Source organism: Eublepharis macularius, chromosome 18 (genome assembly GCF_028583425.1).
Source record: "Eublepharis macularius isolate TG4126 chromosome 18, MPM_Emac_v1.0, whole genome shotgun sequence".
Lineage (NCBI taxonomy): Eukaryota > Metazoa > Chordata > Lepidosauria > Squamata > Eublepharidae > Eublepharis > Eublepharis macularius.
This window is the reverse complement of record NC_072807.1, coordinates 27,213,618-27,230,748: the sequence shown is the minus strand read 5'-3', so window position 1 is coordinate 27,230,748 and position 17,131 is coordinate 27,213,618. Positions and strand designations below refer to the sequence as shown.

The 17,131-nt window shown below is 42.1% G+C and overlaps 2 protein-coding genes across 3 annotated transcripts in view; one reads left to right on the top strand and one right to left on the bottom strand.

Moving 5' to 3' along the window:
• ATP8B4 (ATPase phospholipid transporting 8B4 (putative)) overlaps positions 1-3,686 on the bottom strand; it is a 74,683-nt gene extending 70,997 nt beyond the window's left edge. The window contains 2 exon segments of the mRNA XM_055002298.1: positions 494-583; positions 3,572-3,686. Coding sequence (XP_054858273.1) covers positions 494-583; positions 3,572-3,686 — 205 coding nt within the window.
• Positions 3,687-3,784: 98 nt separating this feature from the next.
• Positions 3,785-14,911, top strand: AFG2B (AFG2 AAA ATPase homolog B). Of its 2 annotated transcripts, XM_055002641.1 has the most exons (10): positions 3,799-3,843; positions 4,519-4,625; positions 5,022-6,142; positions 7,337-7,522; positions 8,750-8,896; positions 9,997-10,206; positions 11,349-11,576; positions 12,833-12,967; positions 13,516-13,641; positions 14,001-14,911. In XM_055002641.1, the coding sequence occupies exons 3-10, from the start codon at positions 5,072-5,074 to the stop codon at positions 14,154-14,156; spliced, it is 2,259 nt and encodes a 752-aa protein (XP_054858616.1). In that variant the 5' UTR covers positions 3,799-3,843; positions 4,519-4,625; positions 5,022-5,071; the 3' UTR covers positions 14,157-14,911. The 2 variants fall into 2 exon arrangements, with proteins under 2 accessions (XP_054858615.1, XP_054858616.1); XM_055002640.1 differs by lacking the exon at positions 4,519-4,625 and having other exon boundaries at positions 3,785-3,843.
• Positions 14,912-17,131: the final 2,220 nt, after the last annotated feature.

The window sequence follows — 17,131 nt, the reverse complement described above, 5'->3', positions numbered from 1 at the left end:
TTTTAACCCACCTTTGTCCCCAATAGGGACCCAAGGTGACTTACACCATTCTCCTTGCCTCCATTTTATCCCCTCAACAATGCTGTGAGGGGAGAGTTGAAGTAGGTGGGTAACAAAAAGGATGGCATCACTGGACAGTCCCACACTGGGGGTTTTCTACCATGACCCCAAACAATCCCCTATTTTTTTAATGGGAGAACACAATTCGTTTTTTTGCCAGCATACCAATTTTTAAATGATGTTTTCCTTTTCCTTCACAAAATACCCAACACTGACAGGGGAAGAAGTATAGTCATTGGTCCACAGCAGTTCAAACAAGACAGTCTCTTAGTATCTTTTCCCTATCAGAGTGGGAATTCAAACCCGATTCTCCCAGTTCGTAGTCCGACACTCTAGCCTTTATACCACGCTGGCTGTGAAGAACAATTGAACATATCCAAATAATCAGCACTACATGAATGCTTCTCTATTATTACGAATGCTCAGGACTTACCTTCACTTCTCCCAGTCTGATCTTGTTTGCACACCTCATCCACAAAGAGTTCTTTTTTAATCAAGGCTTGGTATCGGAAATAGGAAACATCTGAAGGAAACAAAACAGAGTAACATTAATATTTCAGTAATACATGTGCCAACATAAAACAATACATACTCCTCTCTCACACATTGTCTCATACGTATGCCCACCCCATCTTTCTATTGGTTATGAATATGCTTATTTAATATTAATATTATCCTCTATTTACTATTAGAACAGGTAAGGCAATGCTCACAGGCAGCAATCCTCAACATAGTTACTGCCACATAAAGATGTTTACGATCATTCTGAAAGTTAGCATGGCAAATATACACTAGAAATATTTTACAAACATTTTTGGTAAGCATACAAATATGATAGCCAGGATCCAGGATCCCATGTTACTAAATTCTGCTTATTACAGTCCCCATGGCCCCCACACAAATGTTCCTGAAAAACCTTATACAGCAGCTTTCTGCAGTGCATGGCAGTCCATAGCTAAAAGAAAACCAGAAGTCTAAAATATTATTTGGACACATGCAAGCCCTTCAGCATACCCTAAAGCAATTGTGGGGTCCTTGTTTTACACAGTCAGTTTAGAGAAGCACCCCCCACTACCCTTTAATAATGTGATTCAAAATATGTTTTTGGGATACTGGAAACAAGTTACTTACAGAAGCAGCAACATCAAACTAGTCTAGTAATACTATTAGTACTGCAACATTTTACTGCCTTCTTACAAAGAAGGAAATTAAACGGTGCTCAGTGGAAATGCAAATACTCTGCACACGTAAAAACCCACTGGGTTCAATCCCCAAAGAAAAGGATTTCAAGGAATAAACATGAGACAGATCTCTGCCTCGATCTGTGGACACCCACCAAGAATGGAGTCCCCCACACTGGCCTAGATAGACAAGCAGCTGACATAGTCTAAAACAGTTTCACATGTTCAAACAAGGTACAGAATGCCAGCTAGCTCCCTAAGTTAATATCAGAGAAAATTCAGAAGGAAGTGGCAGAAATATCCCATATATGTCTGATGAAGGGAGCTTTGACTCTCTAAAGTTCATACCCTGGAATCTAGTCGGTCCTTAAAGTACTACTGGACCCGAATCTTGCTCATCCCATACAAAGATGCAGAAGCCCCTACAAAAAGTGAATTTGATCTGAGCACTTAATGCATTCCCATAAAGTTTGAATTGAAAAACGATCTAGTGACAAGGGAAATGTTGGATTAGATTTTTGTTTCTTCAGGGGCGGGGGGGGGGGGGGGAATACTCCCTGTAGAAATCTGATCTCCTCAAGGAGATGGACATTCATTACTGATGTTCAGCTGCCATCTAGTGGGTATAAAATAAATAACCTTTTTAAAAGAAAGTTTCAAGCAGGCAGTCGTGTTGGTCTGCAATAGGATAGCAGGATGGCACCTTAGAGATCAACAAGATTTTCAGGGTATAAGCTTTTGAGCGTCAAAGCTCCTATCCTTCAGATACCCTTCCTTTGAATTTTCAAAGCTTATACTCTGAGAATCTTGTTGGTCTATAAGATACCACTGGACTCTGATTCAACCTTTTAAAAACTTGTTTAGTACAGAAAGGATGGAGTGATGGCCACTACATTAGAGCCAAACTGGACACAAAAGATCAGTGATTAGGACTGCCAGGTTTTTTTAAAGTGAATTTTCACCCCCTGTGCAGCTACTTCAAAGCTCAAGAAAGGGTCACTGTGGGTCACGTATTGAACTATTCCTTCCCATACTTCTGCAGCAAATTAAATTGCCCCTTCATGGCTGCAATTGACTCCTCAATGAGCAGAGAGGGTGAGGGACAGACAGAACGGCTGTGCTTGCATGTCTTTTAATAAGAATCAGACAAACTCAATCAGGAGAGATCAACCTGGAATTATAAACCACGATAGCTCAATGGAACTTCCGTATTCAGGGGCATAATACCTGTGAATATCAGGGGAACAAACAAGATGAGGCGTAGCCATTATTTTCGTGCATTTTGGTGAAACTAGCCTGCTTCTTTTTGGAAACAAGAATCTGGATTAGGCAGTCCTTTGATGTGATCTAGCAAAGCAGTTCTTGGCATACTTGATAAAAATCACTTACTGAGGATTTCAAGTAACTACAGTTGCAAAGTAAAATAGAAGTAAGATTCGGAATGCACCACAATGCAAGATACACACAAAGCCACTCCAGGTACACATTTTCTTTAACAGAAAGAGGCAATGAGAACTCCTAAATCAACACAAGGCCCTTGAATCCTTGTGAAATTTCCACTGAGGGAAAGTTATGCATCTGTTTATTACATATTTATCTTACCCTTCCTCCAAAAGATTTAGAGCAGCATCACACATAAGTCACCCCTCCATTTATCCTCCGAACAACCCTGTGAGGTAGGTTAAGCTGAGACAGTGCAGACCATTCTTAAACTTTTTAAAGTTTAGAAAAAGAAAACTTGTTTACTAACATACCAGTTTCAGAAGCCAGCACAGATTAGAAAAATTAATTCAGTGTACAGCCAGCAAAGAGGCATATACAACTTTAGGGTAAAGGGTTTTCGAACATAGGAACTGGAAGGGGGAACGTGAGCATGGGCTGACACTTATAAAGGGCGATAAGTTTTGATTGCCTGAAGTTCAAATCTACCTGGAAAACACACACTTTGCCCGCTTTAACCCCAGATGTGTAAAGTCCTGGGTATGGATGGGTAAAGGCACTCTGCCCATGGTCCAAAATACCGTTCTGGATCATTACTTGGCACTGAAAGCGAGCCTTCCCACATCTTTATCGAAAGCTGAGCGTAAAAGACCAGAACAGATAAAATCAGCTGCAGATAAGGGGATGCGAACCACATACAAAGTGCGTGTCCGCCCCCAGCTGGCCACCAAAATGAGAAGCGCCTCTTGCATCCCTTAACCATTAGCGGAAGCCCTTGGAAGCGATTCTCTTTCCTTCCCTTTGCAAGTCCTTGGCAAACCCAGCCCCGATGTTTTGTTTTACGCTCTCTGAAGAATAGGATCAGGTACAGCTAAGCCCAACCCACAAACCTCTTTCCTTCTCCCTTCTTGCTTTCTCTGATTGAGTGAGTGGCTGTACCGCCTCCACTGGATAGTCGCCTCCGATTGGGCCGGAGGAAAACCGACTCCCACAGAGTCCGTGCATGCACGCCTCTTTGGGGTTGATTGGCAAGGCTGCTAGCCAGTTGGTGCATTGCTGTTCTTTTGGAGGGGCGGGGCAGGGGGGTGGTCTTTTCTTGCCTGCTTGAGAGTAAGGACGAAACGTGGACCTCGCCGCCTTCTCCTGCCCTGATGCGCGGAGGGTACGTGGGAAAGGGGGGGGGCTGCTTATTCCTGCGTTTTGTGTCCGGTCTCTAATGTCGCTGCTAGCACTGGTAGCTCACGTGTCTCTCTGCGCCTTCTGCATTTAGGAAGTTGAGCTATCGTTTGGAGAAGACAGGACACAAACGCTCGTTTTTGCATCTTTAGATATAAAGAGGTCAAGGTAGTCCCCTGTGCAAGCACCGAGTCATTACTGACCCATGGGGGGACGTCGCATCACGACGTTTTCTTGGCAGACTTTTTGTTACGGGGTGGTTTGCCATTGCCTTCCCCAGTCGTCTACACTTTACCCCCAGGAAACTGGGTACTCATTTTACCGACCTTGGAAGGATGGAAGGCTGAGTCAACCTTGAGCCGGCTACCTGAACCCAGCTTCCGAAAGGATGGAACTCAGGTCCTGAGCAGAGCTTGGGCTGCAGTACTGCAGCTTACCACTCTGCACCACGGAGCTCTTTTATTTTTTATCTATTTTATTTTTTATCCAGCTTTAATAAAAGGAGTTGTGATAGGTTGAAGGTGGAGCCAGGGACAAGGACCAGCAGGTGGGTCTTGCCAGTTATAGCATGGGGACTCACATGAAGCATATTGCATCCCACAGTGCTTTTTATTTTCTGCCTTCTCGACCTGATTCACATGAAGCTGCCTTATACTTTCAGGTGAGTAGCCATGCTGGTTTGCAGTCAAAGAACAAGATCCAGGTCCAGTAGCACTTTATTGGACCAGAAGTCTACCTTATACCAAATCAGACCATTGGTCTATGAAGGTCAGTGTTGTCTACTCTGTCTGGCAACAGGCAAAGGCCTTTCACACCACCTTCTACCTGAACCTTTTGATGGGAGATGCCAGGGTTATACCTGAGATGATGTTCTACCTGGAAAGCATTCCACTGAGTCACTGCCAACCTGTGCCATTTGAGGGAAAGAACTGGACAGTCCTGAGCCCATGTTTCAGGCATGGTCATTTTTGTAGTACGAAGTAACTTCTATGAAATTACACCACTCCTTCGTGACAGTCTAAAGGAAACCCAAGAGCAGGACTTTTGATATGAATCCCCACCACAGTCAAGATCTTTGCCCATCTAGGGCCTCATTAAATCAGGAAAAGTGTTCCTGTCGCTATTGTTTCATAAAACTGACAGCTCTTTTCTTTTTTTTTCCAGGGACATGCCCATGTGCATGATTTGCACAAATCTGTGACCAGCTTTTGAAGATGGCTTTATTAAAACTGCTCCCGCAAGATCCAGAAGATGAGGGCACACAGAGGTGCAGATTGGGGCCTGCCACTTTCTCTTCCCTGGGTGCCAAACTGGGCTCGCCTGTTAAGATCACCCTGCCCTCTGGCACTTGCCTGTGCACTGCCTGGCCTAGGCATGACTTGGCTGATGGCTACTTGCAGCTTGACCTCAAGTGTAGAACTCGCAGCATAAAAGTGGACCATTTACGGAATCTCACTCTGAGCACTGATCTCCTGCAAGTCCAGGGACGTCATAAACTTAGAAAAATGACTATCAGGGTGGTCCTTAAGAACCGTGCTGTGAAGAAATACACTTCAGAAGCAATGCTGCAGGAGCTGGCCAAAGAGCTGCTACGAAATGCTTGTGTTGCCCTTCATCACGTTGTTACGTTTGGCCCAATTCTGGGAAATCCAATGGCATGCATTGAAGTATTGTCTATGGAGCCTGCCACAGAGGAAGTTGGCTTAGTAACTCTCAAAACCAATGTCTTTGTTCACGAGGTGGTCACGCTAGACTGGTACAAACTTTTGGTAGAAGACCATGCAAAAACTCTAGTGGCTGGAATGGAGGATGTCAGCAAGTCTTTGAAAGAGATGATCGACTTGCCTTTACACTTTCCAAAAACCTTCCAGGAGCTAGGTCTTTCTCTTCCTAGAGGAGTGCTTTTGGTAGGGCCCCCAGGTGTGGGTAAGACGCTTCTTGTCAAAGCAGTTGCTTGCGAAGTAGGTGCTTGTCTTCTGTGCCTCAACGGCCCTGTTGTGTATGGTCCGAGACCTGGTGAAAGTGAGGAGAACTTGCGACGCATGTTTGACCAAGCAAGAGAAATGTCCAGCGAAGGACCGACAATTCTGTTTATTGATGAGATTGATTCCTTGTGTCCCAAACGGGAAAGTTCCAATAATGCTCCTGAAAATCGCCTGGTGGCTCAGTTGCTGACTCTTATTGATGGAATTAATGGAGGAAGTAAGATGGTGATTGTAGCAGCAACAAATAGGCCCGATGCTCTAGACCCTGCGCTGAGAAGGCCGGGCAGAATTGACCGAGAGGTGGTTATATCTCATTTTAAAATGTTTTGTTTGCGGTTGGTGCTTCATTTGGCAGGAAGGGAGGGAGATTATAATTCACTAGAAACATGGGATATCTGCTACTGATTTCAGCCAATGCAGTGGGTTCCTTTGAAGGACTGTGGGAGCTGTAGTTCTTTGTTACCTCATCTTTTCTTGTAAGTAGAGTTGCAATGTTGGCATTCACTTTACAGGTAAACTGGTTTAAATTTACAGTGTAAACATGATATGCCACTGAAGGTTGGAAAACTAGTCAGTGATAGTTAATTGGCAGTGCCCTCATATTTTCTTCATCTGAGAGCAGCAAGGAGCAGTTGCTTTCCCCTGGAGGAAGAGACATTTCTATCAGAGGAGGGTTGCTTAGGCTGAAGGAAGGCTTCAGAATTTGCTGAGCAAAGAAGAGGTAGGCTACACTCTTATAATTGTTGCTTATATACTTTCAAGTCCATCTTGACATCCATAAGAACTAACTAAAAACTGAGAGGGGACAGGGAGAGGTTGAATAAATGCTGAGATTATTAGGAGGCTGAATTCGATTACTAAATTGCAGACAGCTGCAAAATAACCTTAAGACCTAACAGTCAAACACTGTATCAGGTGGTACTGTTTTAAGAACATTAAATCCTCATTTAATATCTGTTGATACACCAATTTCTTGTGCAAGAATTGGACCATTCATAAGTTCTTCTGTCTCCCACCGCTGCAAAAAATGTCCAGTGGATAGAATCATATAACTTAACTGCTTTAATAGGGTGTGCAAAAATTATTTGAAACTTGCTTTTGATGGTAACATCGTTTCTTAATAATGAAAGATGCCAAGGGAATTGCAAGTTACGTCAAATGCACAGTTGTATTTCTGTCCCTTCAAAGATACACGTTGCTTCTAACTGGTTATACCATCCTCTTTGTTTAGTAGATGTTCAGGTTATAGTATGCGTAAGATCACATTGGTTTTTAAAATTCGGATCTTCTGACACTTAGTCCTGGCTTTCAAAATACAGTCTAAGACTGACGGTGCAATCCTAAACAGAGTTACTCCAATCTAAGCTCATTGATTTCACGTAGGATTGCTGTGTGAGTTTTTGTTAGAATTAAAGTAAGCTCTGATTTGCTCCGGGTTAAGTCAAGTTACAGAAAGATAGGCAGTATGTTTCTGTTCTTTTGGGCTGCTTTCAGATTATCATTGGAACACCAACCCTGACGCAGAGGAAGTCCATTCTGCAGCTGATTACTGCTGATATGCCCGTGTCCAGCAACGTCGATTTGCTTGAACTTGCAGAGATCACAACGGGTTACGTTGGAGCTGACCTTACGGCACTCTGCAGAGAAGCTGCTATGCAGGCTGTGTTCCGTGCTTGTTCGGTAAGAATCTATTTCAAAGAGCAGCCCTAATGTTCTTGCTAATGTTATGTCTTTGTAAACTTGTGTTTATTTACCCTATGGCATTGTTTATGAAATTGTCCTTGATACTGACTGTACTAATCTCACACTGTGTAATCCGCCTTGAGTCTCAGTGAGAAAGGTAGACTATAAATGACACAAATTAATAAATAAAAATAGCTGCATTTTCTTCTTTGTCCATCAAGACTGTTCTGCTTTGAGTTAAATTCACATCAACACATGAAGCTGCCCAGGGCTTTTTTTCTGGGAAAAGAGGTGGTGGAACTCAAGACCACACAATGATGTCACTTTGGGTCAGCTGGAACAAGGGGGAGTTTTTTAAAGTTTAAATCGCCCTTGGCGAAAATGGTCACATGGCCAGTGGCCCCGCCCCCTGATCTCGGCGGCGCAGAGGGCAATCTAAACTCCCCTCTGTCTGGAGATCAGGGGGCGGGGCCACCGGCCATGTGGCCATTTTTAAGAGGTGCTGGAACTCCGTTCCACTGCGTTCCTGCTGAAAAAAAAGCCCTGAAACTGCTTTATATTGAATCAGACCATTGGTCCATCAAAGTCAGTCCTGAATACTCAAACTGGCAGAGGCGCTCCAGGGACTCGGGCAGAGGTCTTTCACATCACCTACAATCTGGTCCTTACTGGAGATGTTGGCAATTGAATCTGGGACTTTCTACAGGCCAAGCAGATGCTCTGCTGCAGAGCAATGGCTCCTCTCTTCATCCTTTGTGTAATCAGTGTGTTGACTGTTGTTGTGGCAGCTGCAACATCACAACTTTTGTGGAGTTGTGCCAGTGCGTTAGGATATATTGCAGTGGTTTGTGTCTGTAAAATCAGTGTACAAGAACTAGCAATTTGAGGATCCAGGTGCATGGACATATTGCTAATTGGTGGAGCTGCAAGTGACCTCAGACCCTTATCCGTAAAGGCAAACAGGACTTTATTGGGGTTTTTCTTAGCCACTAATATGAGCAATAATCTAGAATGTCCCTAATTCAAATCTCATCTCTGCCACACTCATTAGATGCCCTTAGCCAAGGCCCTGTCTCTGTCTTGCTACTCCTCCCTCACTGCTGTTCTTCTTCTTAGGGCTGTTGTAAGGATTGCAACAAGATACGCATACACAAAACTTTTTGCATGGGAGTAGCGCTATATAAAATCTATAAATCTTCCTTTGTTCTTCATGTGTTTCTTCAGGACTCAGTTAACATGTCGGATTTTTATGAAGCTCTGAAAAAAATTCGACCGTCATCTTTTCGAAGTGGCATTGGGCTGTCAGACTTTAAACCTGTCAACTGGGATCAAATTGGGGGCCTTGAAGATGTGAAGCTAAAGTTAAAGCAGGTAGGGTAGGCAGAAGGCTCTTCAAGGGTAACTACTTCTTTTTCTCTTAAACTGTGCCTTAATTCCTATAAATTGTTTATCATGTGTATTTCAGTGTGTATAGTTGTGCTGCAGGATGCCATATATGAGCAGTGAACCCAGAATTCTTCACTCTTCTCCTTTTTAAATTCACTTACACTGATAATTAACTTCCTTGCCCCTTCTTGGGTACAGTTTCAAAGCTGTTTGGGTTTGACTCTCTTTTTTTGAGAAAACAAGCAGGGAATCCTCAGGTAGGCTTTGGGATTTCTGATGAAATATTTAAAGCTTGCTTAGTAGATACCTAAGGCAAGCCACTGTCAGATTCCCTTCTTCTCCGAATCAGCAAAATAACCCCAATCTTACAGAGTTGTTTTGAATTAAGTACCATGGATGCTGTTTCTGAAGAATTTTGAACTCTCTAAGCACTGTATAAAGGCAAGTATTATTATGAATAAATGTCAGCTAAAAAACATTGCAACTGCCATTCCCAACAACACCTGGAAAAAAAAGATAACTGCCCAACTTAGCCTCTCCCCAACATATCTCTAGATAGTATTGCTTTGCAGCATTTTCTAAGACATCCCAAGTGAGAGCCCTTGTAACATCTTCTGGAGCCCATTTATATAAGGATGATGCTATTGTAACCGAACGGTGATAATTTTTGTTAATATTGCTAATATGTATTCACCTGTCTGAATGCTAGGTGTCCAACAATGTTAGCTGCCATCTCGTAGCTCCTGGAGGGGAAAAGAGAGAGGAAGTTCATGGTTGGGTTTTTTTTTTAATTTCTCCCACTCTTACAAAGCAGTTTAGGGGTTCAACAATGAAATCCTAAGCAGAGTTACTCCAGTCTAAGCCCATTGATTACAATGGGCTTAGACTGGAGTAGCTCTGCTTAGAATTTCACTGTAAATTGCTTAAACCTTAAAGGAAATACAATCAAGGTTTTCAGTCCCCCCCCCCCACACCCTAGATTGTGGGGCCCGTGTGTATTTGTGAAGCAGAGGACAATCACCAGTAAATTTAACAACATGAGGAACTGATGCGAGTTTCTGCTTTTTCCTTTTTTTTTTTTCCAGAGCATCGAGTGGCCAATAAAGTTCCCTGAGGCTTTCATTAGGATGGGTCTGGCCCGGCCAAAGGGTATCCTTTTGTATGGACCATCCGGTTGTGCCAAAACTACGCTTGTAAAAGCAGCAGCCACAAGCTGCCACTGTTCCTTTCTGTCCGTGAGTGGCGCTGATCTTTTCTCACCTTATGTTGGTGATTCAGAGAAGATTTTGTCTCAGGTTTGGTTTTCGTTCTCCTAGTCCATGAGAAAATGACTATATAATCATGCCTGTGCTTTCATTTCTAAGAGCTTTAGGTTCAGATGTGACACCAAACCACAGTTTAGTGCTACAAAACAATCCTTTAAGGGGCTTGCTTGTGTTAAGTTCCCTCCTCTTGTCATATGCTATGATCTTATAAGTAATTAGAGTGTCAGACTAGGATCTGAGAGACCGAAGTTTGACACACACACACACACACACACACACTCACTTTCAACCTATCCTACCTCACAGGGTTGGTGTGAGGATACAGTGGAGGAGAGGAGAATGATGTAAGCTGCTTTGGGTCTCCATTTGGGAGAAATGAGATAAATAAAGCAGCGGGTTCCAGTAACCTGGCAAACCAAAATTCCAACTGGGAACAAACCATTGATTAGAAACCTGATTTGCAGGTTAGTACAGATCACAAACCATAAATAAGGCTACAGATCAGCATGTGCTGGTTTCGATGTAATATCAAACTACCTTTGATGAAAACCTGAAATTGCTAATGGTGCACAGAAAGGAGAAGGGCAAGGAGGAATCTAGTGGGCCCAAGGAGCCTTAAAAACCCATTCAGGGGCTGATTCCGCACACGTTGGATAATGCACGTTCAATGCACTTTATCAGTCGTTTGAGGTGGATTTTTTTGTTCCGCACACAAAAAAATCCATTCCAAATGATCTATAAAGAGGATTGGAAGTGCATTATCCAACATGTGTGGAATCAGCCAGGTAGTACCAAATGGTGGGGGAGCGTTAATTGTGTGTTTGTTTTATTGTGCCAAAGAATGTTTTAACAAAACATCAGAACCCAGCCATTCTCTTACTTTCTATATATCATAACTTCAGTAAAGCACTATTAAATTAAAGTATTATTATTTTATTATTATTATTATATTACATTTCTAAATGTACTTGGTGGTTGGTACAAAATAGTTGTATTGAAGCATTTTCCTCATTTATGTTTTTGGTATGGTGATGCTGCTAAAAATGTGGTTAAAATTAATTGTCTTTGAATTTTGGCTTTTGTCTAAAAATGTAGGACAAAACATATTTTAAAATGACACAAATGACATAAACAGGTCCTTAATTTTTATCTCATTGCATACCTGTCTCAAGGTCTTTCGCCAAGCAAGAGCAAATACACCAGCAATAGTATTTCTGGATGAAATTGATTCTATGCTGGGATCCCGGTCAGTTGGTAAAACAGGGCATGGTGTCCAAGAGAGAGTTCTTTCCGTCCTTCTCAATGAATTGGACGGCATTGGACTAAAGGTCACAGAGAGAAGAGGAAATAAATTAGAGCTGGATGGTGACTGTCCGGAACAAAATGAAAATGATAAAGAGGTATCCCTGCATGTGATGAAGTAGAAATAGCTACTTTTTGGAAATCGTTTGTCTCTCATCATCACCCTAGGCCATGAGCAGTTCTAAGCATAGCTATGCCCTTCTAAGCACTTTGATCTCAGTGGACTTAGAAAGATGCAACTCTGCTTACGATTGCACTGTTCATGCATAGCTATGGTTCAGTTTCTTTTTAAATACTCTAATAATGGTTTTAGATACTTAGGGTTTTATAAACCAGGCTCTGCTTTAACCATTGCTAAATGTTACATTGGCACTAAGCAAATTATAATGAAGGCAGTTCCAAGCCTCTCTGCAAAATGATGGTAGGTCTTGCCAGTGTCTCCCTACACAGACCACTTAGCATTTTCTTCTGCACTTTTAGGATCTTAACCAAGATTAAAGCAAGAAACCAGAGCTATGCAAACCACTCTTAAACATGAACTCTGCGGTCCTGTGCAGAGATACACCATTCTGAGCCCGTTGAAGTCCGTGAGCTTAAACTGGAATAACTCTGCATTGAACTGCATTGTACATCCACCAAGGGGTTAGCTGGACAGGACTGTTCCCATGGCACTTCAGGTGCTGCTTGGACCTTCCCTCAACAGTACTCCTTGATTTCTCCAGTGCTTGTGCCCCAGTGCTGGTGGTTCTGCTGTTGTTACACAGAGGCAGAACTCGCTTTTGGAACTGTAGTGGAAGGACAAGGCTAACCTCAGAGCTAGTAATTTGATAGAGCAGTAAGTTTGTATCCTGCTGAGTTTGTTGTTTATGATATTAAACAATATTCTCTTGCAAGCATTTGCTTTCTTACATATTTTAGGTTGTCAAGTGAAATTGGCAAAATAAACAAGAAAAGATTGCAGATGAGACTGTTCGAAACATTACATAGATTTGTTTGTTTGCTTGCTTGATTATTTACTTTAAACATTTCTAAGCTTGCCTTTCTCTGAGTAGCAGGGACCAAAGGCTTTTGGTTATGTTACACATGTGCTAAATTGCAGCATTAGCTATGCCTGGGGGATGGGGGATTAACTGTAATAAATCCTAGATTCAGAAACCTTGCTTTTCCTGTGATGCATATAGTTTTATCACGCTGGGCAGGATGGGATAAATGGTTGCATGGCTGATTTTTTTCTTGATTGAGCATAAAAGCATGCTAGTGGGGTATTTCAAAGTCAGTTGTAACCTTGGGAAATAGAATTAAATACGTGAATGGATATTTATTTAAGCATTTTAAATTTGTATGTTCTTTATAGTTGAAACTTCAGGAAGTTTTCAACAAAGATGTTGTCGTTGTTGCTGCAACAAATAGACCAGACATGTTGGACGATGCCTTGTTGCGTCCTGGGAGATTGGACAAGATTGTCTATGTTCCTCCTCCTGATAAGAAGGTACAGTATAAATCCACACATGAATGAACCAAAGGGGGTATATAATTCCAAGCGCACTTCTACTTACAGAGTGGAGTGGTGGTAACTAATTGATCAGAATGTTTTATAAGATTACAATTTTGAACTAAATAGTGGCATTCAAGCTGTGTTCCTGAGAATGCTGGAGTTCTTCAGAAAGTTATCATAAACATCGACAATAACAGATTTCCTTTTCTTCATTAAATAACTCAGCAGCTGCTGGGAATGTTGAGAATGTTCTGAAATTACCTTTACATCCACATGGTGCAGCAGCAAGACCCTACAAGTCTAACAATGGCCCATTTTATCTGAGAATGTGCCCTAGAATATACTCTGAATCCTTTGCGGTTCACTGAGATTGTGTAGATATGGGATGCCCCAATACTTTGCTACACGGTTGTTAGAGAGAGTGCCGTTCCTGTGCATTGCAACATATGGATAATTTCATTCCTAATGTGCATAGGATTGTAGCGTTTCCTATAAAGTATTACACAAACAGCTCAGCCTCTTTCTGTTGCCTTCTACAATAGGGAAGGCTTTCTATTTTGAAAATCTGCACTCAAAGAATTCCAATAGATTCTGACGTGTCCCTAGAAGATATAGCATCCCGAGCTAATCTGTTTTCTGGAGCTGATCTTGAAAATCTCTGTAAGGAGGTAAGGTTTTCTTTTTCTCAAATTCTCAGTGAATTAAGATTTATGATCAACCTGATTTGAGATCATGCATTCACTTCTAGTATAAGTCTAGGGCATCTCATGTCTTCGGGAAACAGCATTGTTGTTGTATTTTAAATGTATTATATATATTTGTATTTTGGTCCTTTATTTAATGTTTGGAATGTTTTAATTGTTTTAATGTTCACTGCCTTAGGGATGCTGGTTTGGGTGGAAATGTGGCATATAATTGATTAAAATAAAATAAATGTATAAGAAACTACACCAGAAGTCAGCTGTGAACAACAAGCATCAGTTCTCTCATTCTTTCTTACAGTATTACTGATTTTTTTCTCTTTTAGGCTGCTCTATTGGCTCTGCAGGAGAACAGAGTTGAAGCAACAACTGTGAAACACAGACATTTTGTGATGTCATTGGCGACTGTGAAACCATCGTTAATGCTCAAAGAGTTGGAACGTTATGAAAAATTGTTTAAAAAACAGGAATGGCCTTTGTAAAGCAATAGGAAGAAAAAAAACCTATACTCCTTGTTTGTGTAACCAACTCAGATGGCAGAGCTATAAAGAAAAGGGAAAGTCACTAAGAAGCCACAAGAGCTGTCACACGAGTTCTCCCAAGCCTGCACAGTATATATTACAGGGATTCTACCCTACTTCAACAGAACCCTGTACTTAATACTTGGAGACTTGGAGTGCATGACGAGTTTTTGGTGACATCACTGTTACTAGCCAATCAGTACTGCAAACTGGAAGAAGTTTCTCTTCTGCTTGATCCTAGAGAAAAAAGTCATACATCTCACAGTATTAATGCAGATGCTCAGTAAGCCTCCTCTTGTTTTTACATATGCACCCCATGTTTCTAAAGTAGAATAAATATGCCTTAAAACAGTTATTCGTGGAATCTCAAGATCTCAGGCAAGACACAGCCCAGGATCTCGTGCAAGATACGTATGCAGTCAAGCCACTTAGGAAGAGGGATGACAATGTTCTCAGATTCCATGATTGTGTGAGAGAGACAACACAAGTTGTGGAAGATGCCATAATGCTTGGAATCAAGGAAGCTATAAAATGTGTTGTTAGCTACCTTCCAGTCTTCTGTTAAGGAGGCTGGTTTTAGAGAATTCTTTTCAAAAAGTGGAAGTCTTGCCTAAATTAGGAAAAAAACTCTGGAAAAACAAATTTAATAATAAGGCAGGCAGGGAGAGAATTTGAAGAGCAGATTGCTTAAAAACATTAAAGCAATGTCCCTTGTGCCTGAACTGCTTTTTTTTTTAAAGAAGGGCCTGTAAAGAACTAAGATAAATTGAAGTGACAAGAAATGAGGTTCTGAACTAAGATAAATCGAAGTGGTAAGAGATGAGGTTCTAAAGCTAATTAACAACTCTGCATTCAGACTGCAGCTGTTGGAAAGTTTTTTTAAAAGCTCTAGTGTTAAATCCTAACAAACATGTAATCATTAAAATCAACCTCCTTACTAGAGGATTGGAAGATAGTTCACATCCATACCACCATTTTTTTTTAAAGTTCACGAAGCAGCTCAACAAAGAAAATCCAATTAAAAAGGAAAATGCAGTTTGAAATGCTGCTGGGGGTGGGTTCAGTTCAGTCTGGATCTGAAAATTTGGGGGGGGGGGAGCTCAGTATTAGAGCATCTGTTTGGCATGCAGAAGATCCTAGGTTCCGTCCATGGCACTTCTAATTAAAAGAAGTTGGTGGGTGATTTGAAAGACTCCTGCTGAGACACTGGAGAGCTGCTTCCAGTCTGAATAGATAATACTGGCCTCCAATGGACCAGTAGTCTGATTCAGTATAAGGTAGGTTTATGTGGTGTTGTGATGCATGGCTACCATCTCCCCTTCCTTTGCAACACGATTACCTATCATTTCACAATTTCTATACAAAGATCACACACACACAGAAAAGGGGGTAATACAAACCTATATATTGCCCAGGTTTTAGGTGAGTTTTGCCGCCTGAAGATAGCACCTGTGATTCAAAGAGAGTACCAAATTTGCACAGGCTAATTTACATTCATAGCTGCAAATGTACATATAATTATTAGAAGTTAAATAGAAATGCCATTTACCACAGTGCCTACTCTGTCTGCTGTCTCTTCCAATGTCTTGGCATGTTTAACTTGCCATTAATCCCCTGCTTAGCTTTAGCAGCCTTTTTTCAAACTGCTAGTAGCTCTGGGTACCTTGTGGCTGTTGAAACATAGCCTCCTTAGCCACTGCAGCCAAGCTTAAGTAAATAGCAGAATCCAGACATTTCAGAGAAATGGCCTACGTAAGGGGGGGGGCGGATCTGGGCACTATAACTGGAATATGCTAGAGGTAGGGTTGCCAGCTCCAAGTTGGGAAATTCCTGGAGATCTAGGGGGTGAAACCTGGAGAAAGAGGGGTTTGGGGAGGGAAAAGACCTTGCCATGGTATAATTCCATAGAGTCCACCCCCCCAAAGTAGCCATTTTCTCCAGGTGAGCTGATCTCTGTGGCCTGGAGACCAGTTGTAATTCTGGGGGATCTCCAGCTACTACCTAGAGGCTGGTAGCCCTAGCTGGAAGAAATGGCTGTTGAAAATTTTTGTTGGGTGGTGGCACTGCAAATGGCTGGAGAATGGCCATTAGCCAGATGGTAATCCTACTCTACATGGAGTAGTAGTTAGAGTGTTGGACTAGGATTTCAGAGACCCAGGTTCAAATCCCCGCTGTGCCATGGACGTTTGCTGAGTGACCTCAGCCCTGTCTCACATTCCTACATCACAGTGTTGTGAGGAGAATGTTGTAAGCCACTTTGGGGGGGGGCATTAGGGAGACGAGGGCAATCTAAACCAAGCGGATAAATGAATAAAATATTATCACACCACACCACGGGTTAGAAGAACCCTCATGTAGTTTGACTAGTCCTAATTCACTTGGGTGAAAGTTCCCTCCCTTTGCTGTGAGATTTCCCTTCTTGTGCTGTTCTGCCTCCAGAGGCCTCCTGTGGTACAAAACAGCCTACGGTCTTCCTTGAAGGGACAAGAGACGAAAAGGACAAATTGAGAGGATTTCATCTAGAGCCCCTCAAAACTTTCCATCTTTCCTCTTAAGGGTAATCATGAGGCATTTTGTGGGAGAATCCTGAGAGAAAAAATTAGAGGGAAAAGAGGGTGTGGGTCTCGGTCTGGGATTGCTTAAAGAAGGTTTTTTAAAAAATGGGTGATGGTTGAAAGAAGGCCGAATCTGAGGAAATGGTTGATACAGGAGATAGATGAAAAAGGAAGCAAAATAGATCGGTGTTGGGGAGTGGATATTCACCTCAGACCTCTTATAGCTGATTAAAGGGCTTCGCTCAATCTAATGGCCTGCCACGGCTAGTTTTTCGAAGATAGTATAATGCAAGTGAACCAAAAATGGAGGGAATAGGAAATGTATAATCCCTTTTGGGCTTTTCTGGGCCTAGAGGCTTTTGAGCAGTAGCCAGGATTGGG

What these genes read in the sequence shown, in the direction of transcription:
- AFG2B (XM_055002640.1), top strand. Translation starts at nt 5,072, where the DNA reads ATGGCTTTATTAAAACTGCTCCCGCAAGATCCAGAAGATGAGGGCACA. An exon ending in CGGGCAGAATTGACCGAGAG is followed by an intron (nt 6,143 to 7,336) that starts GTGGTTATATCT and finishes GGCTGCTTTCAG; the next exon opens with ATTATCATTGGAACACCAAC. An exon ending in CAGAGAAGATTTTGTCTCAG is followed by an intron (nt 10,207 to 11,348) that starts GTTTGGTTTTCG and finishes ACCTGTCTCAAG; the next exon opens with GTCTTTCGCCAAGCAAGAGC.